Source organism: Desmodus rotundus, chromosome 10, assembly GCF_022682495.2.
Source record: "Desmodus rotundus isolate HL8 chromosome 10, HLdesRot8A.1, whole genome shotgun sequence".
NCBI classification, from domain to species: Eukaryota; Metazoa; Chordata; class Mammalia; order Chiroptera; family Phyllostomidae; genus Desmodus; species Desmodus rotundus.
Genome location: NC_071396.1, coordinates 28,338,926 through 28,366,789, shown reverse-complemented (window position 1 = coordinate 28,366,789; position 27,864 = coordinate 28,338,926). Strand labels below are relative to the sequence as shown.

The following is a 27,864-nucleotide window of genomic DNA, read 5'->3' as shown; positions in this document are numbered from 1 at the left end:
TCCATGGGCTGTTATTGGGTGTGTAAATATTTACAACTACTATATCTCTTGCTGTACTGAACCTTTTAGGAATATGTGATATTCTTCTTTGTCTCATGATTTTTTTTTGATTAAAGCCTATTTTGTTTGGTATCAGCACAGCCTCTTCTGCTCTGGCAGGGAATTACTATTTACATGGAATATACTTTTCCACCCTTTTGTCTCCAAGTCATTTGTGGCTTCAGAACTGAAGTGAGTCTCCTGTAGACAGCATATCCTTGGGTGGGATGTGTTTGCTGGTTTGTAATCCATTCTGCCAATCCGTCTTTTGATTGGACAGTTTAACCCATTTACATTTAAGGCAATTACTGATAGGAGGGAACTTAATTCTGCATTTTGCTACTTGTTTCCTATGTACTCTGTAGGGTTTTGGTGTGGGGGTCTTTTTGTCCCTCCTTCCTGCATTACTGACTTTTTTGTATTTAGTTGATTCTTTAACAGTGAAACTTTTTCATTCCCTTCCCATTTCCTTTTGTGTATATTATACAGCTATTTTCTTGGTGGTTACTATGGGGATCACATTTAACACCCTAAAGTTATTACACTCTAATTTGAACTTATACCAACTTAAAATTCAATAGCATATCGAATTCTGCAACAAGCTGGTTTCTACAAAGCAAACAAATATGGAATTATAAATTAAGACCAGGACCAACAAGTAAAAAGCAAGCAAGTTGCCCTGATAAAGACAACAGGCTGGGCTTCCCAGAGGGGTCAGCAAGCAGTGAGCTCTACGGAGAGTGGGAAGAAGAGCATTCTGGGGCAGACCATGAGTCTGAGAGGTGCCCATGAGTCCGAGAGGTGCCTTGGAAAGGGTGGCTCAAACAGCAGGAGTCAGTCCTGCAGTAGAAAACGGAACCGGGCCCAGGAGAAGCAGGCAGACCCTGGTCCCATGGCCTCAGAGGGCCACACAAAAGGAGGGATTCTCCATCAGCCACGAGGGAAGCCACAGGAGAGGGGAGGGGGGAGGGACTTAGCTCCGCTAGGTGACAAAGTCCGCATTCATGTCTGGCCATCCCACAGCAAGGACTCAGGAAACAGAAATCGAAGGGAGGAGGCCAGCAAGGCAGCTCCTGCAGTTGTCAAGGCCACACATGCCTGTCACCTTGAACAAGGTGAGCTGGGGTCCTCAGCCCTGCCCTGTACTTGTGGGCTCTGCACCCTGGCCCTGGCCCTTCCCCCAAGCCTCCGTTCCTTCTCTGTAAAATGCAAATGATGAAATCCACCAGGCATTCGGAGAAGTGACAGGAAATCCCCCAGCTTGCCATCTGGAGGGCCCGGTTCACCCCAGACATCCCCTTCTTCCCCTCCTCGAAAGCACAGGCCATCCAGCCACCTACCAGCACTGACCGCATACAACACAACTATGAGATGCCATGAAAACTGGGAGCAAACACCTGACACCAGATTCTCCCAGCCTGGGACACACTGTCACCCACCAAGGCCCTACAAGTCCCCAGGAGCTCCTCTGGAGTTAGGCTCAGGGGTCACAGCAGCACTCACGGGCGAGCTGGCCTCTGCCCACAGACCCAAGGGGGAGAATGGGGAGGAGGTGGTGGCCTGGATGTCAGCACCAATGACACTACATCCTTCTCAAAAACCAGGGCCAAGTGCCATTAAAAGTTACCAAATGCAATTCCACTTCTGGGTACATGCCTAGAAGAAAACCAAAGCAGGGATGCAGACAGACAGCTGGTCATCCTGGTTCACAGCTGCCTTACTCACAGCAGCCAAGACAAGAAAGCAACCCAGCACTCACCGACAGACAAACGGACAAACGAACAAACAAAATGCGGCTACACACACAATGGAAGCACACTCGGCCTAAAAAAGGAAGGACACACACATGCTGTGGCCTGACACACACTATGACATGGACCTTCAGGACATTGCGCTCAGGGACATAAGCCAGCCACTGAAGGACAAGCACTGCAATGACTCCACTCATGTGAGCTTCCCCACTTCCCGCCAGGCTTCATCACTGCACACGGCAAGCCCTGTTTTACGTTCAAGTTCGACCTTGACGCCTCCTCCTAGCCTGGACCCCTAGGAGCAGGGGCAGGGCACACTCAGGGTTGAGGACCACAGGAGGGGTCGCGTACACAGCAAGTGTCTCAGGTGGCTTCTGGAAAGGGGAGGGGGCGGGGCCCACTCACTGAGCAGACCCAGGCAGGAAACCACCACACCATGGTGGGTCAGCGGGCAGGCCCTCTACCACGGGGACACCCACTGGCCCCAGATTGTCCTCGCTGCCCAGGGATCACAAGGCTGTGTGCGCCTCCACCCCCAACCCTGCTCTTTCCTTAGGAGGAGAGACCACCGCGGCCAGAGCGCTCGCCCAGAGGACGCAGAGCCCACCCGGGTCAGACCCCACCTGCGGACTCACCATGTTCATGACAGTGAGGATGAACCTCTGGGCGGCCTCGGCCCCGTGGTACTGCACCATGTCGGCATCGGCCACCACCAGCGTCTCCACCGTGTGCTCGTTGGTGAGCCGGATGGCGTTCCTCCGCTCCCGCCAGTCCCGAGAGGGCCTGCCCTTCCGAGGCTTCTTCTTCTCTAGAAAACAAGGAGGATGTGAGTACAGTCCTCGTGATTTCCAAAACCATACAGAGCACAGTCCTCCACCGAGCACCCCCCAGAGAATGGTCCATCTCCACGGGCCAGTAGGTGGCTGGACAGCCACCATCCTGGGGAGCCTGAGCTCACTCCCTGGGTGTGCCACTGACCAGGCTGAAGCAAGAGCACTCAGGAGGCCAGACGTCCAGATGGCTCACACCCATCCACCCCCACAGCGGAGAAGGCAGGTGGGACCGGGCATCACAGGAGAGAAAACGTGTTCCTTCAAGGGAACGTGGAGAGCAGCACGAAGTCAGTGGAGGGAAGGGAAGCCTGGGCCCACTGTCGGGGGGGGGGGGGGCGGGGAGGAGGGTCAGAAATGTGTCAGGCTGATGACACAGAACCAGCACAACTTTCTGCACGGGCCACCCCCTCTGCTGGTAACTGGGACCAAGGAAGCAGAAGTGGGGGACACAGATGGGTCAGTCCTCCGGGCGCTGGCATTCCAGCCACTATTCTGAGAGTCATCCATAAAGATTCATAAGCGTTCACAGGCACAAAAGCATTATTTTAAAAAAAAGAAACCTAATCACACAAAGATTTCATGACATGCACATCCAGGTCAAGCTGCAAGGGTGTGCTTCCGGAAAGGGCTATCAGTAAGTGTGTGAATAATCCTCTGTGTCGTCTCTGTAGGTAAACTGGCTCCCTGTGAGTTCTCACTTGATGAGCAGCTGCTGGTGTTCATCAGAGCCCACACCAGAATGCCTGAATTCTCAAGGCTGCCGAGGGAGGACCCACTGAGGTGTTGGCAGAAACCCCAACAGCAAGGGCCGACGCGGACAGCATGCACTCCCAGCATCCGAATGTGAACAGGAAGGTCGCTCTCTAATCTGACAGTTCTTATTTCCATTTTTAGCTCTAGGCCACACAGAAGCCATCTGTCACAATTTCCACCCTGTCCACCCAGCCCCCCTGTGGCAATTACCTACCATTCACATTTTAATTAAGTCCCTCCTAAGTTATTTATCTACTTCATTCATTCACTCACACATTCTTTCATTCAGCGTGAGGACAGACTCTAAGCACCATTTTGGGTTACATCTTAGCATGAAAGATGTCAGGTGACTTACTCCCAAAATACATAGATTAAAAACAAACTAGACAGAAGGAGAAATTTAAAAACAAAGAAAATAAAATACAAATACAGCAAACAGAGAAAGTCGACATGGACACTCTGGTGATAAAAGTACCCACGGGCCATACCCAAGTCAAGCATGCTGGGAGCTTACACCGTGCTGCCCACACAGCTGACTGCCCTCCCAGGGCCCAGGAGTTATGACCATTGTCATCCACGCCTACAGATGAGCAAGCAGAGGCACAAAGAAATCTGTGAATCCCTTGCTCAAGGACGTGAGCCCAGATGACTGGGATTCCAGCCCCTGCAGTCCAGCCCTCTCTGTTCTGCCTTAGAATTCGCTCCTGAGGTTCCTGACATTGGGGACCATTTTTGCTTCAGGGGAAAATTGCGAGATTGTCTGTTCTGTCCCTCCCCTCCAACAGGAGAGACAATACCACTCGTAGGGGAAAGGCGGTGTTTTCCTAACACCCACTTCCACAATTAAAATGCCAACTAAGAATTTCCACAGAGCCCACTCGGTGATGCACTCGGCGGCATTTTCAACATTTTATGGTGAATGTGATCATGAATTCTGTTTACTTATGTACGAACCCAAGGGGCCAAGGGTCTATGGAGCCATTGTTCTGGGCTTGTTGGGCACATGGAGGGGTTTTCTCTCTTCTGCCCCTGCCACGTCGAAACTAACTCCATCCTAAAAACCTACAGATCGGAAGTCACTGTGGGAACGGCAAAGCCTCCCAGAGCTCGCTCAGCCGGAGACTGCAGCTCTGGGTTCACTCCGAGTGCTGAGACCCCACCACCCCCAGGCGGCCCATTGCTGGTGGGAGATCCAGTCGGCTAACCCTGGGTGGCTTGGAGTACCCCCCACGCCCCCTGCTCCCCAGGTCTTCTCCAAACTCCACAGATATTACTGTTTACTTTGCAGTCTGACATGGGTCTGTACTTGCCTCCTGGGCTCGTAGTCTGTGAGCTTAAACACCCAAACAGCAGCCTTGGGACCCACCACAGAGTCTAACTCTGCCTGGAGCATAGGAGGGACTCAAGAATTACCCTCAGTTGAATGCATTTAAAAAAAAATTCTTTGCAATTCCTAATTAACAACAAGATCAATTTTTAGGGAACTTAACATAAATGTCCTGAACTGAAATTCTCACAAGTTGCTTCCTCCAACGAAGGAGGTAGCAAAGCTAGTTGGGAGAAGTCCAGGTGGCTTTGGTTAGAATCTACCCATGGCCTTCCAAGGTGACCGTGGGCTCATTTTCTTGTCTATAGAACAAAGTAGTAATTATTCCACCCACTTAGGGGGGACGTGGGGAATAACCAAGAGACACATGCTCAGCCTGTGACACAGGGTCAGGCAGACGGAAAGCCACACACCCAAATTATGCTGCCAGTCATCCATCCTTATCATTACCTTACTAATCACTGCTGGTAACTATTAGGCTCCAAATACTAATTTTTCAACTTTGCATGATCCCAGATCCAAATAGGGAGAGCTTGGATGCTTGAATAAATCCTACAGAATTCTGAGAAGCCAAGTTACCTGCCTACCTGGAACCTCTAATCTTGGTTCTCCCCATCCAACTTGTTGCCTTGGCCATTTCTTACTGGGCAGAGGGCACGAAACAATTCCTCTAGGACCATCCTCAGTCATGCAATACCAAGCTATATAAAAAGAACATTTTCAGGAGGAGTGGGGAAGTCGCCTGTAACTCTTGCTCAACATTCCAACAGACTGCCCAGCATTCCCAAGGGGGGGGGGGGACTGTTTTAATCAGCAGAAACACGATAGAACATAAAACACGACTGTACACGAAACAGCTACTTAAACCACCCAGCATTAATGATCTTTCCAATCAGGTGCAAGAATGGAAAGTGAGTGTTTTTCATTAAGATGAAAAGCAGATAGGGAGAGCATCTCCTTGGGGGAGAGACCCACCACAGCCTCACCAACCCCTTTTCAGGGCACCAAAGCCACCGCTGCCACCGCGTGAAAAGCAGTAACATGCGTGCTTTCAACTGCATGTCCAAGGGCTCCACGGTCTTTTGCCACTAACTTTCCTTAAATAAGCAGCCCTGGGCGTGATGAGAATACCTCCAGGCTGGGAACTGGGAACTCCGGATAGTCACCTGGGCCTGACCTTGAGGTCCTTTCTACAAGGTGCCAGTGAGCACGAGGGTCTCCGTTTCCTAAGCCCAGGGTATTGGCCCTTGCTCCCAGCCCTCTCTTCTGCATGGGGCTCTGGGGCTGGCAGCTGGTGAACTACATTTCCCAGACTCCCTTGCCAGCAGGCTTCCAGTGCAGCTCTGCCAACAGCTGGTACTAGAGAGAGATTGGTAAGCAGGAAATGGGGAGACGGGACTCCTTGTGTTTTCAGCTCCAGGTGGCACTATTCCAGCAGAACTGGACAACTACAGCTCCAGCCTCTGCTTCTTGGGGGGGTACTTCCAGCCCAACCGCCCCACCCCCCTCAGGGGTACATCCACAGGGGCACCACCTTGGCTGCATCCCTTGGTGGTCTGTTGCCCCCTCAAAGGTCCAAGACCCAGCCCCATAGACAGACCCCTGCCACAAGCTCTCTGGCCCTGGAAATGTACTTCTTCCCTTTTCTCTCCCAGGGGACAGCTGTTTCCTGGGGTACCTCAGCCCGCTCTTTTGTTCATGCAGACTTGGATACCGATGTAACCGATTCCCTCTGTTAGAAAACACCCAGCATGCTCTCAGTGCCCCTGGCTAGACACAAACTGATAGAGCCTAAAACGGCAGGGTCAGTCCTTCAACGACATGCTGTATTTCTCTCAAGCCTCGAGGGTTTTTGCCAGTTCTGGAACTAACTCATCTTTTCCCCAGGGAAGTATTCCAGTACTGGACATGCCCTTCCACATGGCAGAACAACGCCACAGATGGGAACGCTGCCCTGCATTCTGCATCACCACGTAACAAAAACCAGTCGATAGGGTGCCCTGTGGAGGAAACACAGGATTTCACTGATGCATGCCATAGATCCCTCTACAACCCGTTGCTGCCACATCCAAGGACCTGGGGACAGTGTCTCAGAGATTCTGAGTCAATGTCAGAAAAGAAACATGAACCACCAGTGAGCCGGCAGTGAGTTTCCAGGTTTAAAGTCTGCACACACACACACGCAGACTTACAAACACCACACCCTCTAATAAAATGCTCAGGCCCTCCCAAATTATTTTCTGATCAGTTTTCTTTCTTCAGCCCAAGTGAAGGGTCCATGTACAGAAAAACGGCCTTTTCCGCCAGAAAGGACGCCCCGTGTGTACAGAAGCGCTCCCAGCCAGGTGAACTCTCAGGCAGCTGCATCAAGCCAGCATCCTTGAAAAATAAGGGCCTTCTATTTTCTTTTCTCAAAAAGGGAGGAAAAAAAAGTTTTGCTCTCCACGGATGAATTCTTTAAATAACTTCCCCCAAGGCCAGGCCAAGTCATTTTTATAAAAGGCATCTTTTGCATGTAAATTCCTTACAAAGAAAGGTGAAAAATAAGAGCCTTTTTTTTTTTTTTTTTCTGGTTAAGATCCCAAATGAAGAACTGGTCAACCTTGGAGTCCCAAATCAGTGCCTGTACTAGGCAGGGAGTGTGACCCACACCCCGGCCTGGGATGCAGCAGGGCCAGGGGTCGCAAAGCCGGGCTGGCCCCCCACAACCCTTCCTCCTTCGGTCAGAGCCTCGTGGGTTTCCAGCCGCCAGGCACTGCTGCCTGCGGGTGAGGTGGGAAAAGATTCAGCCCACAAACATAGACCAACAACTACTGTGTCCTATAGGCATTGCCGTAATGTAGGTGACCATCTGGGAGGGCTGGACATCAACCACGTGAACAGAGGAATGTATAAGTGTGACAAGTACTTGGGAGCAAGAATTGGTAATGTTACGTGAGGCCAGAAAGGAGAGATTCTAATTTAGACTGGGTTCCGTGAGGAAATGACTCATGGGCTGGGACGGGAAGGATAAGTTCAAGTTCAGCAGCGGGGGCAGTGAGAGGAGCTGGGAGCAGTCCAGGCAGTGGGAGCAGCATGTGCTCAGGCCTCGGGGACAGAGGACGCATGGCATGGTCTGGAAACTGCAGGAAAGCAAGAGCCAGGGAGAGTGTGGCTGGCAATGAGCCCTGAGCAACAGGCAGGAGCAACCCTGGAGGGAGGGTCACGGGGAGTATGTTTAGGGCTTTCTTCTTTGTCCCGGGAGCAGTGGGAAGCCATCTAGGGCTTGTGTTTTGAATACGTCCCCTTGGCTGCGGTGGGTAGGACAGATTCCAGGAGCTAGCACAGAAGCGGGGACACTGGTTAGATAAGTATATAGTAGCTCAGGTGAAGGGGGACCACACCTGAGCAAGGGAGGCAACTGCAGGGGAAAAGCAGCAGACAGATTCAGGGGGTACTTGGGAGAAACCCACAATACTGGAACTTTGGGGGCAAGGAAAGAAGGCTGTTGAGGATAACTCCTGATTTGAATGGTTGTGCTAACCACTGAATTAGAGACCACTAGACAGGACCAGACATTAAAAAAAAAAAAAAAAAAAAAAGTGGTACTGTGAGTTTTCGCCTAATTAAGTTTCAGGGTGCTTTTGAAGTACCCAAGTGGAGAGATCAAGTTGGCTGTCAGATGTGTGAACTTGGAGCTCAGGAACAAAGGCGAGATCGGAGACAGGCATTAGGAATCAGAGGCCCCTCAAAACTGCTTGGTTGGGTAGGACAGATGGAGCCCACGTGGGGGTGGGAGGGGGCGGGGTGCAGGGAGAAGTGCAGAGCAGGGCATCAAAGGGAAAATAAAGTCTTAGGAGGGGGCTGCTCAGCACCCCCAATGCAGCCCAGGGTCAGGTCAAGAAGGGGCTGGATTGAACACAAGAGGGCTGTCTGGGGGTCTCAGTGAGAGCCCCACTGGGGCCGGGGGTCCGAAACCAGATCAGGGAGGGGCGATGATGTGGGCAGTGAGGAAATGTGCAGAGTTTGGAGAAGCCCAGGGAGGGGAGAAACAGGGGTGCTGATGGGAAGTACTAGAATAGAGAGACGAATTCCTTGAGATGGAAAAACCTGGGAGTCGGAGGAGGAACCCCGGGCACACAGAGGACTGACATCTTTCGGCTCTCCTGCCCTCCCGCCCGGTCATGTTGACGGACAGAAGTCCACACGCTCTCCCATGCTCTCCGAGGAACAAGACTTCTTAGACGCCCCCCACGAGGTAGGGAGAAAGTGTGTAAAAACCTAACAGTCACAGGGCACCCCAAGGGGAGGGCAGGACGCTGCATTTCCTGGCTCGTTTCCAGTCAGTCTGAAACCTTTGTGCCAATGTCCAGTCAATAGTGAATGTGCGTGTGGCAGACACTCTGTTAGTTGGCCAGTGTTGGCAGGACAGAGCATCCCGAACTGGGTGGCTTAAACGAGGGACATCTATTCACTCCCAGCTCTGGAGGCTGGGAGTCTGGGAAGGAGGTGCCACAGGGTTGGTTCCGCCCGAGGCCTCGCTCCTGGTCTCTTTTCTTCTTGCAAGGGTACCCCCTTCTTCCTGTGTGCCTTCCCCGGTCTTCCCTCTGTGCTCGTCTGCTTGTCAAACTTCTTCGTCTAGGACACCAGTCCCATTGAATTAGGGCTGACTTCTGCCCTATCACCTCCTTAAAGACCCTGTTCCCAATACAGTCACACTCTGAGGTGCTGGGGGTTAGAACTTCAACATATGGATTGTCGGGGGGAGGGAGGGAGGCACAATTCAGGCTGCAAGAGTCACCCACCTTCTCCCCTCCCTTAAGAAGTATGGATGGGCCCTGACCAGTGTGGCTCAGTGGGTTGAGCGCCCTGAGAAGTGAAGGGACAAGGGTTCGATTCCAGGTCTGGGCACATGTGTGAGCTGTGGGGTCCTCGGGTAGGGTGCGTGTGGGACGCAGGCAATCGGTCAACGTTTCTTTCCCACATTGACGTTTATCTCCCTCTCTGTCTCCCTCCATTCCCCTCTCTCTAAAAACTAATAATAAATAAGTATAATCTTAATACAAAGAAAACACCAAACAGAAGTGTGGACAAGGCAGGTCACCTTTGCACACATAGGATGTGTACAAGCCTACGGTCAGGATGGGGTGGCAACTCCCGCACAGGACCGTGGTCTCGGAGGTGCATCGAGGTACCTTTGATGAATGGGAAGAAAACAAATGCAGAGGCTTGGAATTACCAGTCACTTTTCACCGACACTTTTCAGTGTTGCTGACTGATTAGTCTAGCCTACCAGAGCTTGACAGTTTGATCTTCTAAACGGATGGAAGAGGGAGAGAGAGAAAGAAAGGACATTCCCCAAATACACAGCTCGGGGGAAGAAATTATTAATTAACCTGCTGCTGTTTCAACCAGAGCAACAAGACAGGACGAACAAAAGCCTGAAAAGCAATCCACTCATCTCCCCGCACCTGGAATCCCCCTGGGGACCCTGGGTATTGTTTCTTGTGACAGGTGGTCTTTCATCTTTGACAAGGAAGAACAAGGAACTTCAGACAGCTCAGAAACCCCTCCACCCTTGTAAGGAGGGCAGGCCATTCTGCATACTAGGAATGCAAGCTTTCCTACTTCATTGCTTTCACACAAAACTAAATGCACAAAAGTTTTGAATTTTGATGGAACCCAATTATTTATTTATTTATTTATTTATTTATTTATTTATTTCCATTATTGTGTTTCTGCTGTCATATCTAAGGAATCCATTGCCTAATCCAAGGTCATAAAGACTTATACCTGGATTTTCTTCTATTTTTTTTAAATAAAGATTTTATTTATTTATTTTTGGAGAGAGGGGAAGTGAAGGAGAAAGAGAGGGAGAGAAACATCCATGTGTGGTTGCCTCTCTTGCACCTCTCCTACTGGGGATGTGGCCTGCAACCCAGGCATGTTCCCTGACTGGGAATCGAACCTGCGACCCTTTGGTTCACAGGCTGGCGCTCAATCCACTGAGCCACACCAGCCAGGGCTGTATTTTCTCCTAAGAATGTGATAGTTTTAGCTCTTACATTTAGTTCTTTGACCTCCCCTTACTTTTCCAATTACTGCATTCCATGGGTTACTCTATGCATCAACAGAGCTTACGTTAACCAGTTTCAATAATCAACTGTTTATATCATAACTTCCCCAAATCTAATCTCTCAATTTTGCATCCACTCAGAACCAACTGTCCATCTGTCTTAGAGAAATTCTTCCCAGAAGAAAGGCAAGTAGGCTGTGTCGTTTCTCAGCTCTTACATGTCTAAGGACACCCTCCAGTTGCCTTCACGCTTGGACAATTTGTCTCAGTGTCCAATGCTTAGAGTGAGACCATTTCTCACCCCAGCGCTGTGGCCAGGGCCCGCCATCTTTTGGGACTTAGTATCACGGATAACTCTGAGACCTGCTAGGTTTTCATTTCTTCTACATAACCTATTTTGTCTGTTCGAATTGTAGTATAACTTTTTTCATTACTCTTATAATTCACAAATTGTGCCAGGATAAATAACTGCAGGTCTATGTATATTAATTTGGACCAGAACACAGTAAGCCTTTTATCCTGTAAATGGAGATTTTCTTTCTTTAAATGTTCCAGAAAGTCTTCATTCATTATAAATCTTTGATCAATGCCCCTATTCTAACTTGGGGGGAGGGGTTCCTGGTCCAGAGGTTCTTAAATTGGATTTCTATTTTCTATAACCCATTTCTATCCCTTTGTTCCTCATCTCTCTCTTCTTTCCCCCTTTGTGTCCTAAGGAAGCATCTCACGCTTATTCCCCCCATTGCTAACTCAACTGTGATGTCATCTGAACTGGGGATTGCCTCCTTTGTGGATTTCAATTCCGCTCTAGCCAACTCGCTTTAGGGGTTTTCCTTTTCTCACCAGACCCCTTTTTTACGTTAAGCTTACTGTTTTTACATCTCATCCTGGAGTCCTTTGGCTTTTGCTTCTAAAAGCCCAATCTTCTTGCACCGTATTTAGGAGAGCAGTTTCCTAAAATTCTACTCTGGTTCCTGCAATAAATCCTTTTCAAAGGTGTGTTCTTTCTCTGCAGGTCTTTCCCTCAGGACCTCGGGTGGGTTTTCCCATGCACTCAGATCCCAGTGAGGGGAGGTCTACCTGAAGCAGCACCGAGACCTGCAGTGAACAGGTCTCCCCTGATGGTACCAGTGCCCACCCTATCTCACTTCTGCCACTAGTGGGCAGGTGCATGTGCCCAATGTCCGGGAGGCAACCTGCCCGCTCAGCTCTCCCAGGCTATGCTGGGACCTCACCTCTGCAGGGACAGGCACCGTACATTCTGAGCTGATGAAACCCTTGAGTCTGGCTCGGTGGGCCTCCTTCTGTCCACAGGGCAAGACCAGCAGCAAACCCTCTGCCTCAGGGCTGTGCTGGAGTTGGCTGGGCAATGGCTACGAGATAATGGCCGATGCCAAACCGAGAGGGGCAGGCGACCAGTTTGCTAAGTACCATAAGTGCTCCAAATCTCAGAGCCAAGGACAAGCACATGGAGGTGGGAAAATACTCTGTCTTGCCCTCTTTCAGACAGACAGGATTCATTCACTCTGAAAAGGCCAGTGGCTGCCCTTATCCATCCAGGCCCACTGTCCTTTACAGTGAGTTGAATGTCCTCCCCAATTCTGACCACAGACCGCCTTGTTCCTCGCTTTTTCCTAAATGAGCATTTCTCTTTTTCTGTCACTGTGCGGGTTTTAGTGGGACGGACGCTTGCCAGGTGCGGTGTTAAACCCAAGGCTGCGCGGCAGGCACTCTTCGTCACACCCTCCACACCCTCATCATGCAGAGATTAACAAGAGAGCATGTCCATGGCATTTGATTCCAAATGTGTCATCACCTCCGGGGTGATTCATTGTAACCTGCTGCCGCTGTGGGGACGCCTGGAACAAACTCATCTGCACTGTCCTAGAGCCTTCATAAGAGGTTCAATGAGCCATGCGCCCATCAGCCTCAGCAATCAGCTCCAGGGAGGTGACACTTCCGCAGGGCAATTCCGGACGCTGACAATGTGCTGGGAGCTGCGACACCTCAGTGCCTCCTCGGGACACCCCCAGCTGCCCCATGCTCCCTTTTCATGGCACTGTTCTGCCCTATCTCTTACAGACAGGGTAGCCCGTCCTGTCCTGCCTTCCCCGCCTCCATGTCCTTTTTCACGCGTGTTTATTGCACATCCCTTCTGAGCCAGGCCCACGTCATGTCTGCTTTGATCCTGGCACTCCCCAGCCAGGATCAAGACTGCACAAGACTGGCTCACACTGAGCGGCCCAGGGCGGTCCTGCTGCAAGAGGACACCCCTCCGTGAGGTACCCAGTCAATTTTCTTCTCTGATTTGATCCAAGTAACTGCCTGCCTGGAAACCCTACCGGCTACACTGATTTCCTGCTCTAGAAGCTTTTAAGAGCAGATCGACCTAAAGTCACCGGCCCAGAAACCACGCTTCTAGGACAAATTCTGCCACCATGGAATCCTGATCACTCCCAGCAGGGTTCTGAGCTGCAGTGACCACACTAAGTCACCAGTTAGCACAGAGGTCTGGGATCAGCACTGCCTATGCCTTTGATATGCAATCACGCCTGCCTACATGTCCCCAGCAGGAGCTTGGGGCAGGGCACCCGCAGGCACAGGAGCTAACACCGGTGTGCCCCTGGTCCTACCATAGGTCAGCCCACTTTTTGCCTGGCTGTTGCCTGAGAGAGGCTGAGTCTAGCCAAGGAAATCTAGAGGTCACAGGTTTATTCCCATAACCAAACTGCTTCCCAGTTCTGGGGACAATATTAGTGAGTTTGCCTTCTAGAATGCACCCCCTCAGGGTATCGGCAGTAAAAGCCCACACTCCTTGTCACGGCAAATACCTTCTTGCTTTGAGAACTTGAAGGAATCTTAGATCACAGACTGAACTGGCAGAAAGCATGCTTCCACGCTGCCCACACTGAATCACCACCTTCACGACCAAACTGCAGTGGGCAAGCTGACCTCAGACTTCTGATGCTGAAGAGTTCCTGCCCCAGCCTAGAAGAGCCAATTTTACGACAACTCTGGTTTCTAACCTTCCCACTTTCCTCTTTCAGTCTATCCGCCGCTTGAAACAGCTGTTTATGTTCTCCTTCTGGATGAGGAGAGGAGCTCAGTGGTGAAAATGATTAAAAATCACAGCCATGGGAGGTCTCTGGAAATTTTCCTAAGGGCGTATAGCAGATGAAGAAAGAGTCATTTGAGAAACCTACTAAAGCATGGTAGGAAGAACAAGAGCCATGGCCCCCTCCCTCCCATCCTGGCTTAGCTTGATGGAAGCTCCACTCCAGCAGGACATGCCCAACCAACCAGGGTTCCCCTTTCCCACAGCTGCCAATCAAAGAATGTGCACTTCCCTGGTGGGGGCGGGGGTGGTGGGCAGGCCACCAACATTTCTCATCCTCTCTAAGTCCAAGCCATAGACTATAAATTCCTGGGGAGGACCTCCAAAAACCTGAGGCTCCCTCCTTTCACCCAGCCCTCACTCAGAGGAAGGAGCTCTATCCCAGGAAAACACGGGGCCACCAATCACCTTCATGTCAGCTTGCTCACAGGCCACGTAGTCCATGCCAGGGGAGGCAAGCTAAAAAGACCAGAGACTAACAGCCCTAACTATTGCCCGCTGGAGGGGCTGAGAGAGTTTCCCCAGGGACAGAGGCAGCCCATATGAACAAAGAGTTCTTACACTCTCTCCCCAAGAACTAGGTGTCTTTGGATCAGAGTGTGGGAGAGATCAAGCCTAAGGCCCCTCTGGAAAACAACGGGGATTGAGTGGAAGCAAGTATGAGGCTGGCAGCTCCTCTTAATCAAGAGCAAGAAGCTCAATGGGAAGCGGTCTAGATCACCAGAGACACCCAGGAAAAAGGACAGCTAAGGAGAGCCCCGCAGGGTTAGAACACACCTCAGAGACATGTCACAAAAACAACCCTAACTGAATTTAGTTGGACCAAACTGTGGAACAATGTAGGTCCCAGCAAGTAGCGCAGCCTAGCAGCTGGAGGTGATACCAAACTAGGCAGACAGCTTAACAGAGAGATAAGGGAAAAGCCAGTTAAAGCCAGCCCTACTTAACCATCATCACCCCTGGGTGGCTGACTGCACGCATGTCCCATGCAACTCCTTCTGGGAGCAGCACAAAGGCTGCACTCTGCAAGAGGAAAAAGGCATCATTAAAATAGCCTAGCCCTGGCTGGGTAGCTCATTCGGTTGGAGCACTGCCCCACTCACCAAAAGGCTGCAGGTTCGATCCCCAACCGGTGCACATGCAAGAGGATCAGATTGGTGTTTCTCTCTCACTTCGATGTTCCTCTCTCTCTCCTGCCTCCCTCTCTCCTTAAAATCAATAAACATATCCTCAGGTGAGGAGTAAAAAAATAGTCTATCTGAGTCACTGAAGAAATAAGCAAGCAAACGATAACAAAAAGAATCCCTGAAGAGGAGATGGGGAAATAGTACCCCGAGTTCCTACAAGTATTAACTCAAAAGTCCGGTTTTCAACAAAATATTATGAGACATACAGAGAAATGGGAAAATGTGACCCATGCCTAGGGAAAAAGGCAGGCAACAGAAGCTGCCTGTGAGAAAGCCCTTGGGGCATATTTAACAGGCAAAGACTTCAAAGTAGCCACAATAAAAATGTTCTAAGAATGAAAGGAAACAAGGCTAAAAGAAGTAAAGAAAGCTAAATGACAATGTCTCATCAAACAGAGAAGACCAGTAAGTGGATAAAAATATTTGAGAAGAACCAAATTAAAATTCTGGATTAGAAAAGGACAATAACCAAAAGGAAAATTTCACTACAAGGGCTAAAAACCAGATTGAAACTAGAAGAATCAACAAACTTAAGGACAATAAAGATTAGGCAATGTAAAGAGCAGGGGAAAATCAATAGACTCGGAGAAATGTGGGGCACAACTGAGCACACTGACATACATATAATGGGAATATTCGAAGTAGAGGAGAGAGAGAAAATAACAGACTTTTTTTTTTAAATAATGGCTGAAAACCGCCCAAGTATAATGAAAAACATAAACCTGTGCATCCAAGTAGCTTAACAAAGTCCAAGTACAATAAACACAGAGAGATCCACACCCAGATGTATCGAGGTGGAAACGCTGAAAGGCAAAGAAAACCAAAATCCTGAAGGCAGCCAGAGGAGCATGACTCATCACAGGCAAAGGAATTCCAGTAAGATAAATAGCGGACTGCTCATGAGAAACAATAGGGGCCAAAGACAGTGGGATGACACACTTGAATGCTGAAAGAAAAAAGCCATCAACCACTAATCTTCTATTAGCAATGCACTAGACAAAATTAACAGTGCTTCTTGATTTAAAAAAACAAAAAAAACGCTCGACAACCTAGGGGTAAAGGAAAGAAATGTCTTCTACTTGGAAACAGTGTCTATGAAGAGAAAACAACTCACATCATCCCGAATGCTGGAAGACTGAACGCTCTCTTCCTCAGACCGGGAACAAGAAAAGGATGTCCTTTCCTGACATTTCTATTCAACACTGTGACCCAGCCAGGGCAATTGGGCAAGAGAAAGGAATAAAAGGCATCCAGATGGGAAAGGAAGAAGTAGAACTATTTACAGATGGCATGACTTAATACATACAAATCTCTAAGGAATCCACTATGAGCCATTTGAATTAATAAATGAGTTCAGCACGATTGAAGGATGCAAGACCAATAAATAAAGTCGACTGTATTTCTATAGAGTAATAATGAACAAACCACAAAGGAGACGAAGAAGCAATTCCATTTACAAGAGCATCAGAAAGAATAAAATGCTTACAAATGGAGGTGAAAATCTTGGACTCTGAAAACTGCAAAACACTGTTGAAAGAAATTAAAGAAGACCTCAGTCAATGTAAAAGCACCAGTGTTCATGGACCAGAAGATCAAAGTTGCTGAGATGGCAAAGCTTCCCAAACTGATCTATAGATTCAATGCAACCTCTATCAAAACACCACCTGGTTTCTTTACAGAAACTGAAAAGCTGATCCTAAAATTCATGTGCAGATTCAAGGGATCTAGAACAGAAAAACAAAAGCACTCTGTAACACAGCTGGGCACTTTCTTAAAAAGGCAAACACGCACCTTATGCTCCAGCCATTCCATGTTTATCCATGAATTTGTTTTAAAAGGTCATGGAAAGACTTGTACACAAATATTCATCGTAGCTTTATTTGTGACGGCCCCAAACTGGAAATAATTCGAACGTCAATCAGCAGGTGAACAGATAAACAAACTGGATTATCCATGTGACGGGATACTACTTGACAGTAATAAGAACGAACTAATGATACACACGAGAACATGGATGAATCTCAACATAGCGGTGAGGACGGAAAGAAGCCAGACTGGTAAGGGTACATACTGCATACTATACGACCCCATACATGTAAAACTCTAAAAAATGTGCCCCAATCTGGTGACAGGAGGTGGGTCAGTGGTTCCTTGGGAGGGAAAATGCAGGGAGGGACAGAGGACAGGTCACCAGGAGGCACATGGAAACTTGGGGGGGGTGATGGACATGTTGATTTCCTTGATGACGGTGGTGTGTTGCTGGTATATTTACACACTAAAACTCATCAAGTTGTCGATTTTAAATATGTACACCTTAGTGTATGTTAACTTTACCTCTAGAAAGCTATAATGGGTAAATAGATTAGTTAGGTATGTTTACTGTCACAAGTGACAATATGCACTTGTGATAAAAAAAAGTCCGCTCCAAGACAACCACCAGTCGCGGGTGGACCCAACGGTTTCTAAAGAAAGAGAAAAGGGAGCAGGGAAACCTCCCCTCATGTTGTCTCTGACCCCCTGGCACACGGAACAGGACCCGCGTCATCAGCGCATCACCTACCCCCAGGTTGGCAGTGGTTCTGAAGAAGGCTTCTACATCCTTTGATATGGCAAAATGGGGCCTATCGCCCTTCACCTAGAATTGGGGTGGGCTTGCGACTGCTTCAGCTGACGGAGTACAGGAGCGGTGGTGCTCTGTGATTCCTGTGGCTGATACTAAAAGGCGGGGCAGCTTGTGCCAAATTTCCAGAACTCTTGCACTCGGACCCCTGAGTTGCCGTGAGAGGAAGCCCAGCCACAGAGACCACGCATAGTGCTGCGATTGGTAGTTCTATCTTCAGGTCATTCACCCCGGTGCCAGACAGGCGAGGGAAGGAGCTCCCACCTCACTCCAGCCCCAGTCTTTCCAGGGGAGGCTCCAACATGGCAGAGCAGAGACAAGCTCATTCCTCCAGGCCCCAGCTAAGTCCCTGACCCACAGAATCCATGAGCATCCATCCCTGCAGCAGCTTCAAGCCACCAAGCTTGTGGGGGGTGGATGCTTTGTTACACAGCAAGAGTAACTGATACAGATATCAATGCAACCATTTGTGGGGTTTCCTTCCTGCTGAGCTAAGTATGCTAGAGACTCATAGCCCTGCTAAGATTCCCAAACACTACCTATATTACCTGAGCCAACCTAGACTTACGTGCCTGGGCACCCTACAAGGACATAAGCCCAGAGCACTCCTCTTGGAGAGGTCTCTCACCGAAGCGTCACCCCCAGCTTGTACATGACTTCCTTCCTCAGCCACTCTCAGGACAATGGAGAAGAACTCCGAGAGGGGACAATGACAGAGACTGAGCAGAAGCTTACAGACAGCCCTGGGCCAAGGCCACCCTGGGGGTGGGTTGGAGATTGACAAAATGATCTAAGCCACCTAATGGGGCTTTGCCCCCTCCTGATGAGAGAATGGCTCTGCCACCTGGGACCACCCTGCTGTTGCATGCTGACTGTGGTATGCAGACAGAACAGAGGACTCTTCTGGTCAGGCAGCGTGACGGGTCCCTGAGTGGGCCTGTGACCCAGGCAGGACCATATGAGTCATTTTATGCAGTCTGATGTCACGGAGTTCCTGAGGATGTAAGTTGCAGCTTCTGGGGGCCACTTACGCTTCTGTCAAGGAAGACCTGCCTGAGAATGAAGTCAACACAGAGGGCACCAGAGGCAAGAGATGGCAAAAGAAAGCAAGGATGTCCAAACACACTCCCAAAGATCCTGGGCCCTGCCAAGGCTAAAGATCGTATTACCTAGAAGACTTTTCACAGGAGCCAATAAATTCCTCTTTTTTTTTTTTTTGGCTTAGTTGGAGATAGAGAGAAGCCAGAGCAATGTAAGGCTCCCTCCTGCCTCTGGTTCCTAAACGCCCTTTCATGTTTATTCAGCTGATGTGGGACCCATGTCAACGGAAACAGCTGAGCATTTCAGAAAGGATAAAATGAGATAATGGGCGTGATGTGCCTGGCACCGTGCCGGGTGTGGCTGATGTCCTCCGTGTCTTGTGGACGGCACACGTGTCCTGTGGACAGCAAGCCACTGTGAGCTCCCTTGGACCCTCTGCTCGTGTGGCTGCCTCCTGAGCTCCAGGTTACAGTGGTGTGTGCGTACTATGGCCTCACCTGAGAAACAGCTGTGCCCACTGAGGAGGGCCGCCTCACTGAGAGCCCCCCGCCAAAAAAAAAAAACCCACAAAAAAACGCAGATCTGATCTAGGCAAACAATTACGCTTTTTTATGAGAAAAGGAAAAAAGGAGCCACCCTTTTAGTACATGCTGAGAAGCTGGTACATCTCCTGCCAGAAACTTCTCCCCTTTACGGGATTCCCTCCAAACTTCCTTAAAATGGTAAGCTCATGTACTTAATTTAAAATCTGGTTCGCTTGGCAAAAACCGCACTTTTTATACAACTGTTCAGTGACATCTATTACTGAAAACATTACACCGCTGGAAGAGAACCTCCAATCCCCCCACCCACACACAAAGACACCTCTCTCTCACACACCCACCCACAAAATGCTCTAGAGTAGAACCTTGTCATAGGGGTTATTATGAAGCATTTTATCTTATCTGGCAGCCAGAAATGACGTTCCTTTGTCTGGAGCCCAGGCTGCTAGAGATGCTTGCCACAGGCCAGTGGAAGGGGGACAGAGAGGATGACAGCTGTATGTCTCCGAACCCCAAAGACAAAGGGAGTGGCCAAGTGCCATCAGTCACAGGCCACCTGAAGACAATGCCCAGGGCGTGCACACTGGCGGCGAACAAGACTTATATTCTCACTACAACTTCAACAGCTTCCTTCTTTTTATGCTGTTTCTAAATGCTTTCCCTCTTAGGTCATTCCTGGCTTATCAGAACTCCAAGGAACTACTATTTAACACGGATGAACCTGGAATTTCATCCAGAAGTCTATACTGTCAGTGTCTGAGTCGTGAAAAAAAAAGTATGGGAAAGGAAAATGGAATCCCTGGCTGGCCAGCCAAGTTTGCTCCAGCTTCCCCTCCCACTTGCTTCTGCTGCTGGATGGGCTGTGTTGAATCCCCCAGGGAGCCTGACTGGGCAGTAGGAAAGGCCACCCTAGGGGGCACTGGGACAAACGTCACCTACGTAAGACACTGGACGCCTGGCCAGATAAGGCTGGAAGCCACACGGGACCCAGGGCCACGGATCCTTGTCCTGGGTCCTTCCTAAGTTCCCATGTCCTCACACCTAGCCTCAAAGAGAAGCGGGGCATTTTGCTGGGGACACTGTGATTTATCACAACATGGATGTCCCAAAGAAAGCTGTGTTTTTAATCGCACGATCCCATTCATATCCCTCCTTCAAATGCTGCTCATGGCCTTGGCCAGTGACCAGGCCATTGGTCAGCCCAGGACAGGGCCTTCACAACAATCTCACGAGGTGACAGTGGTCCAGAGGAGCTATGCCCGGTCACGGTCACGCAGCACACGTGCTTTTGCAGCCAGGCCTTGAGCCCGGGCCTGCCTGACTCCAGGCTCTGCTCGCCCTGCCCTGGCTGCCATGCAGCCCTCTGCACACTCTCCCAGTGGCGGGGCTTCCAGCCCTGGAAGGTGCCAGGCGTGCTGACAGTGGACAACCCGACGGACAACACAGCACTGTCCCCTCCTCTGCGACCGCCTACCCTGCGAATCCATTGAGGTCCAACAGTGTCCAGACCCAGCTCAAACCCCTCCCCTCAGTGGCGTTCCCAAAGCCCCCGCCCCACTCTCTCAGAGCCCTGGGACCCGGCCTGGTACCCCTTGGGTCAGCAAGCCTGCAGTGTGGGTGGTTCGGCCATTTCTGGAAACTCTTATCCATGGGCCCCCAGTCCCCATGGTGGCCTGGGAGGGCCTGGTCCTCCTGGGTTGACCTGCACACAGAGGGACAGGAAAGACGCTGGGAGCATCTTCAGATGGGCTCTCCAACAGACTTCCTGAATGCTTCATAAGGTTGTGTGTATCATTTCAAGCTGAAGAAAAACATAACTGTGCTGCCCTGGCTGGGTGGCTCCATAGGCAGGAGCACTGCCCCCAGCCCCAAAAGGTCCCGGGTTCGATTCCCAATCAGGGCACATACCTAGGTTGCAGGTTTGAGCCCCGGTCCAGGTGCGTACAGGATGCAACCAATCAATGTTTCTCTCTCTCCCTTCTTCTCTCTCTCTCAACAAAAGGAGTGAAGGAATTTCCTCCAGTGAGGATAAAAAAGAATAACTGTGCTACTCCTTTGCAGTCTTTCATGTGAAAAATCCTCATCTCCATATGGGATGTGCAGGGACCTAAAGACCCTCCTCGGGGGAGGGCATCAGGCGGGGCAGCAAGGCAGATTTGGGGGCAGACGCTCACATTGTAAGGACAGCCAAGATAACCCCCACCACCGAGAAGCGTGTATTTATACTGAAGGAGGCAGTTTTGCAAACTCAAAGGCCAGCCAGCGAGGCCCCTGACAGAAATTAATTAAGGGCCTCAGCCCCAAAGCAGCTCCGAACACGCTCCACCAAAAAATGATTAACTGCTCCACGCAAGGGACCAGCCGTCCAGATGTGACTCAGATGACACCCTCCAGGACAGAGCGGGAGTGAAGCCCGGAGCTCAGCTGTCCCCCTGCCCACAGCCAGCCCCTCACAAGGGGCACGCACCCTCGTGCCAATGTCGGGAGGTCAGGGACGGTGCAGGGAAATCAGAAGCCCCCGGAGAAGAGCTGGAGAAGCAGCAGCTGGCCTTGGCAGGGGTGGCTCACAGTTTATCTTCCGGGAGAAAGTTGTACTTCTTAAAATATTGACATAAAGCATGCCTGTTATCTTTTCGAGGGCCCAGAAGGCCACGCACGGGCCCTAGCCTGTAAGCTCTGTCTCGAAATAATGCCTGTCTCCTTGGAGAGAAGAAAAGCCCCTTTCCCCTCCCCAAGCCCCGAGTGTCCCTGGGCACCGCTGTAGCATCAACGCCCACAGTAGACGTGGGCATGGTCTCTCTGGGTCCCCATCTGGGGGCTTTGGCCCCTCGCAGCTGGTCCCAGGCCCCATTCCATGCCACCGTCACAGCTGACCACCCACCCACCAGGGCTGCCTGGTATTTTCTGCTCAGCTGAGCGGGCACACTCCCAGCTGCACTGGGCTTTTCCCCTACGGCTCCCTGTCTCACTCTGTCCAAACTCAGTGACAGAGAATTTGATCTATGACTTGCTAATGGATTGAGAAAGGTACATGCTCCTTTAGCCCGAAGGCAGTCTGTGCAACCTAACACCGGTCCCAGCAAACGAATTCCCTGTCTGGTCGTGCACAAGAAATTGCCCGTTGCTTTGGAAGAAGACTCTGCAAAATGAAGCCACTGCATTTGTGGCTGGAGAACGCCCAAGAAAACTGGGCAGCAGATGTCCTGATGGGACTTTTTTTTTTTTTTTTTTTTTGCTGGGCTTTTCCATGAGAAATGAGTGGACTGAGAAAGCCAGACCTTTCTGCAGGGGGGGGGGGGGGGGCGGGGGGAATGCAACCCTAAAGTCATTTCTGAAAAAAGACCAAACAGTCACTCCAAACAGGGTGTCTGTTCCCCTTCCCTTTCTCTGTGTCCGACTTTCTGGCCCGGGGCCTCCTGCTGGGAGGGAAGCCGGGCATGCTCCTGAGCTCAGGCACACATTCCCTCCAGCTCCCTCCCCCTTGGAGGAACACAAACGCTGCTGATTCAAAAATCAGACACTTCTGCGGGAACTGGCAGGGGCCGCGCGCTCCACCCCCACCGCCCCTGGAACACCAAGTCAGCACCTCGGCCACCCGGCCCGTGCCTTCTGGGGACCAAGGTCCCTCCTCCAGCCTCAGGGCCGGACCAGCTGCCAGGAGCTTCCTTGAGCCACCTGGACCGTCCCAAGCCGGCGTGCACTTTAAATAATAAACTGTGCATTCTTGATCCGTCTGCAGCTCGAGGCAGATTTTCCTATTTAAGCTGGAGGCCGTCTCTGCTTTGAGTTACTCAAGTGGGGCGTGTGTGTGTTGCGTAAGAGCCCAGGAGAGAACTGGGAGTGGACGGCACACTTGTCTTCCAATGCCTCTCTGCTTGGGGGAGCTGCGGTGGGAAAAGGCTTTCAGACACACACACACACACACACACACACACACACTTACAGGCACCCAGCCGGGTGTCCTTTCCCTTTCTGTCTCCATGCGTGAATGTTGGATTCTCTTTCTCAATCAAGGAATGGGAATATTCAAGGAGAGCGCCAGGGTGCCTGCCCTGTACTGATTTCACTGTGTTCCCACAGAAGGTACGTCCAAAAGACAGCGGAACGGGGAAGACCACGCACAGGACGGCTCCACAGGATGGTGACCGCAACACTCAGGCTGACGGGAGAAACGTTTATGAAATGTGATGCGTAGGAAGGAGACTTAAGAGTATGACAGGCTGACAAAGAGCCCCCCAAAGATGTCCCGGTCCTAATCCCCTGAACGTGTGGCTATGCTAACTCACACAATAAAAGGGGCTTTGCAGATGTGACTAAGTGAAGGGGTCTGACAGGGGAGACTGCCCTGGACAATCAATCCAGTTAGGCCTCGTGCGATCACCTGTGTGCTCCTACGAGGGAGGCGGAGGGAGAGCTCAGATGACAGAGGGAAAGGTCCCCGTGATGTGTGCAGCCTCCACGGCCCTTTGCTAGCCTTGAAGAGGGAGGAAGAGGCTGCGAACAAGGAAGGAAGGCAGGCAGCCTCTGGAAGCTGGAATGGTCCAGGAAATGGATTCTCCCCTAGAGCCTCTGGAAGGAATGAAGGCCTGCTGAAATCTTGACATTAGCTCGCTGAAACTGATTTCAGAACACTCACTTCCAGAACTGTAAGAGAATACGTTTTTGTTGCTTTAAGCCACTAAGTTTGTGGTTATTTCTTACAGCGGCAACAGGAAAGTAATAAAGGAGTCTTGCCTTCCAGCCAGAGTACATTAGACACAACTAAGACAACAAACAGCAGACAGACAGATGTGTAACACTCAGAATGTAGAAAAAGCACCTCGAGATTCTAGAAAACTAAGACAGGTAATCAGGGTGGACTTCCTGGAAGAGGTGGCATCTAAGTTGGCCCTCGAAACACAAGATGGATTTCAAGAGCAGTAAAAAGACATAAAAAGGTCATTCAATATAGTTCCATAAGCCCAGGTATACCTTTAACATACCAATGGTCTAGAAATTTGCAATCTAGTTTGAACCACATTAAATAAAAATTATTCAACATTTCCAGTAAGGGGGAAACCTCTATGCACTTCAACTTGAAAACCTAATGAATTTACTAGGAATATATAATTTACCCAAATTGATCCCATCAGCCATACAAAAACTTAAACAGGCCAATTTTTAGAGAAGACACAACAGAGAAAGTTATGAAAGAGCTACAGTCATGCACAAAAAAAAAAAAAAACCAGGCTGAGACGGTTCCAAAGGGGACTCTACCAAACCTTCACGGACCAGATGACCTCAATGAGTCATAAATTGTTCCAGAGCTCAGAAAACAAAGGAAAACGTCCACAATATTTTAAAACTAGTGTAACTTCGACAGCTAAACTCAGAGTGACAGCCTAAACACAAAAGAAGAAAATTATAGAGCACCGTGATATCTGAATATGGGTGCAAAAAGCCTCCACAAAACATTAGCAAACAGGATGCAATGTCTCTTTAAGGAAATAATTCATTCCAAGCCCGTGAGATTTCTAGCAGGAGTTCAAGGTTGGTGTAATACTAGGAAATCCACTTACAGCACACACCATGGTAATACATCTAAGAGAGCGATCGCAGGCCTGTCTGCACGATGCTGCAAAAGCCTTTCGGAAATCCAATGCCCGTGTCTGATATTATAAATCGGCCTCACGAGGGCGCCATCTGAGACCACCTGAGGAAATGTGTACATACATACTCGTCCATATCCATGAGGCACAGTAAGAATCCATAAGTCTACACAGACACAAATAAATAAATGGGGGAGTAGGGGACAAGCCCCTTGCAGGAGAGCATGGATTTAAAATGTGGAGGGAACAGCCCCGTCTGGACGTACAAGAGGAAACTGATCAATGCTTCTGTCTCGCATCGATGTTTCTCTCCCCCTCTTTCTCCCTCACTGCCCCGTCTCTAAAAATAAAATCTTAAAAAAAAAACATGGAGGAAATGATGAAGTTAGAAAAGCACCACTTTGAAATCACCACAAAGATAACTGAGTCTGCCGAGAATCAAGAGAGGCTAAATCTAGTGAGTGATAGTTTGATGAAGGACAGGGTATCGACATTGTCTCAAACAATCCCACGATTTACTTGCTAATTACATGTGCAAAGGTAAGAGTTTTACAGCAGGTTAACCCAGAAACACAAGCGGAAGCAAGTAATACAAGTCGACGTCACCAACCACGGACGTCCTGAGAAAAACACGCGACTTCCGTGGTATTTCCTGCTGAAAGTGCTTAACCACAGTCCAATCGTGCAAAAACAGCAGGCAAAAACAAATTAAGAGACCTCCTGCAAAAGAAGTAGACAGTGCTTGTATTTTGGAAGTAATGTGAAGGTTGGGCAAGACAAGCACTAAGTAACTGACCCTGATTGGAGGAGATGAAGAGGGCGTGACAACTCAATGCAGTGTGACTCCTGACTAGCTCCTGCCTCGAGCAAACGAAGCCATGAAAGACATTGCTGGGACCACGGATGGAAGTCAAATACAAATGACACATTAGATAACAGTACTGTGCCCATGTTTCATACCCTGCGTTTGATAAGTAACTGAGGGTTAGTAAGAATTCTCAGAAAATACAAATAAAAGTATTTATAGATAAAGGAGTAGGATGTCTGCAAACTACTCTCAGGCGGTTCAGAAAAACGCAGTGTGAGTGATGGGGAGAGGGAGGAGAGGATGCAGAAGATGAGAGAGAGAGAAGGGGAGAGGGAGAGAGAGAAGGCTAACTATGGAGCAAGTCGGGGGAAATGCTAACGATGGATGAATGTGGGTAATGAGTGTACCAAAGTTCTTTGCAACTATATCAAAATAAGGAGCTAATCAAAAAATATGGGGGAAAACAAGGAAAGGGGACCAGGAAGAGAAAGCAAATAGTTAACTCTGAGTCTGGGAGACTGGACAGAGTCGGGTGAGAACACAGGGTCAGACAACAATCCAGTTCAGAAACTCCAAGCGATGGGAGCAAGGGGCGATTCCACATACGGAAGACAAGAGGCTCCAGACAGCAAAGCAGGACAGCTCCAGGGTGAGATTAGCACAGAGCGGCGGTGACCAGGTGACCACAGCGGCACCCTGCAAAGTGCTGGTGTGTGGAGATTGTGCACACAGAGTGGAGTCCTGGCTGGTAATGACCCTAAGAAAACTCTCTGATGGCAGGAACCAGGGCTGGGTTCTGAGAGCACACCTCAGTCCCACAGAGCCATCGGGTCCTGGTGGTGAAGGGAAAGCAGAGAGCTGTAAAGGGGTCCTAGGAAGCAGTTCTGGGGGCCAGCAGGTGGGCAGGCAGTGTGGGAAGCAAGACTCCGAGCTCCAACTTCCGGAACAACGTGCCATTCAGAGGCCCCTATCCCGTGTTTGGATACCCCTGCTTCAGGTTGCAGAGTCAGTTGTCCATCTGGTGGCCTGGTCCTCTCTTTCCTCCCTCCACAGGCCCAGCACACACCACTGGGAGTCAGAAGGACCTTCCCACCTGCACGTACCCAAGACTGTCACAGGAGGAGGTGGGGTGTGGTGATTGGGGACCCTCTTCCCTAGGGCACGTCCTGAATGAGACTGTTAATCAGTGTTCAATCCAAGCGTCCCCAACAGCCCATTGCACTGGCAGCTGCGGGAGGGCTGAGACCCACTCTCCCGTTCCCTGAAGGAGGCCCATGGGGGCACAGGGCTGGGCCCAGCACAGTCGGCAGGAAACACACGTTGGCCCAGCCACAACGCTGCTGCCTTTGATAACAGCGTCTTACAGGTTTAAATAGAGACCTAAAAATAAATCTACTCAAGCCAATTTAAAGAAGACACACACACACACACACACACACACGCATGCCAAGCTCCTGAAAGCTCAGAGGCATACAAACTATAATTAACATTTGCATAAAGATTCATCCGAATGCTGCCCCCAGGCCTGGCTTTTCCATTTTCCCCCAAATCTCTAGTGATCATTTCAGAAAACAGAGTCTCCGGAGGTGGGGGGGAGGGATGAGGAGGAGGGACCCACAGGAACACAGGTGGGACCCCCTGGGCAAGAGGGTGTCCCTTCCAGGTGGCCCTCACCAAGCCTACAGGGGGCCCCCCTTTTTTAAATTTTTATTTTATTTATTTTTAGAGAGAGGAGAAGGGAAGGAGAAAGAGAGGGATAGAAACATCAACGTGTGGTTGCCTCTTATGCGTCCCCTACTGGGGACCCAGCCTGAAACCCAGGCATGTGCCCTGACTGGGAATCAAACTGGTGACCCTTTGGTTCACAGGCCGGCACTCAATCCACTGAGCTACACAAGCCAGGGCCTGAATGACTACATTTTTAAAAGGAAGGAAGGACAGAGAAGGGAAGGGAGGGACATAGCACAGATCAATTGCCTATTGATGCAGGAAGACTTTTTTGAAAAACAATATACATGAATATTTAGAAGGTGACAAGCTGTCTTAAATTGTTAACATTGGTAGATGGGCAGGGGTCCCTACCACACTGCCCACTGGTTCTAGCCTAGTCACCTGCAGGATTCTTTGTCGGTGCCCTCCCTGGAGTGTCCCATGTCACCCCAACTTCTGCTACTGCCGTGGTGGGCAGCTCATACACACAAGTGA

General features: G+C 50.0%; 1 protein-coding gene across 2 annotated transcripts in view; it reads right to left on the bottom strand.

The window, feature by feature from the left end:
• ADAMTS17 (ADAM metallopeptidase with thrombospondin type 1 motif 17) overlaps window positions 1-27,864 on the bottom strand; it is a 194,725-nt gene that overhangs the window by 151,283 nt on the left and 15,578 nt on the right. For both annotated transcript variants that reach the window (XM_053913384.1, XM_053913385.1), the window contains exon 4: window positions 2,426-2,598. In XM_053913384.1, the coding sequence (XP_053769359.1) occupies window positions 2,426-2,598 (173 nt within the window). The remainder of the gene's footprint in view (window positions 1-2,425; window positions 2,599-27,864) is intronic.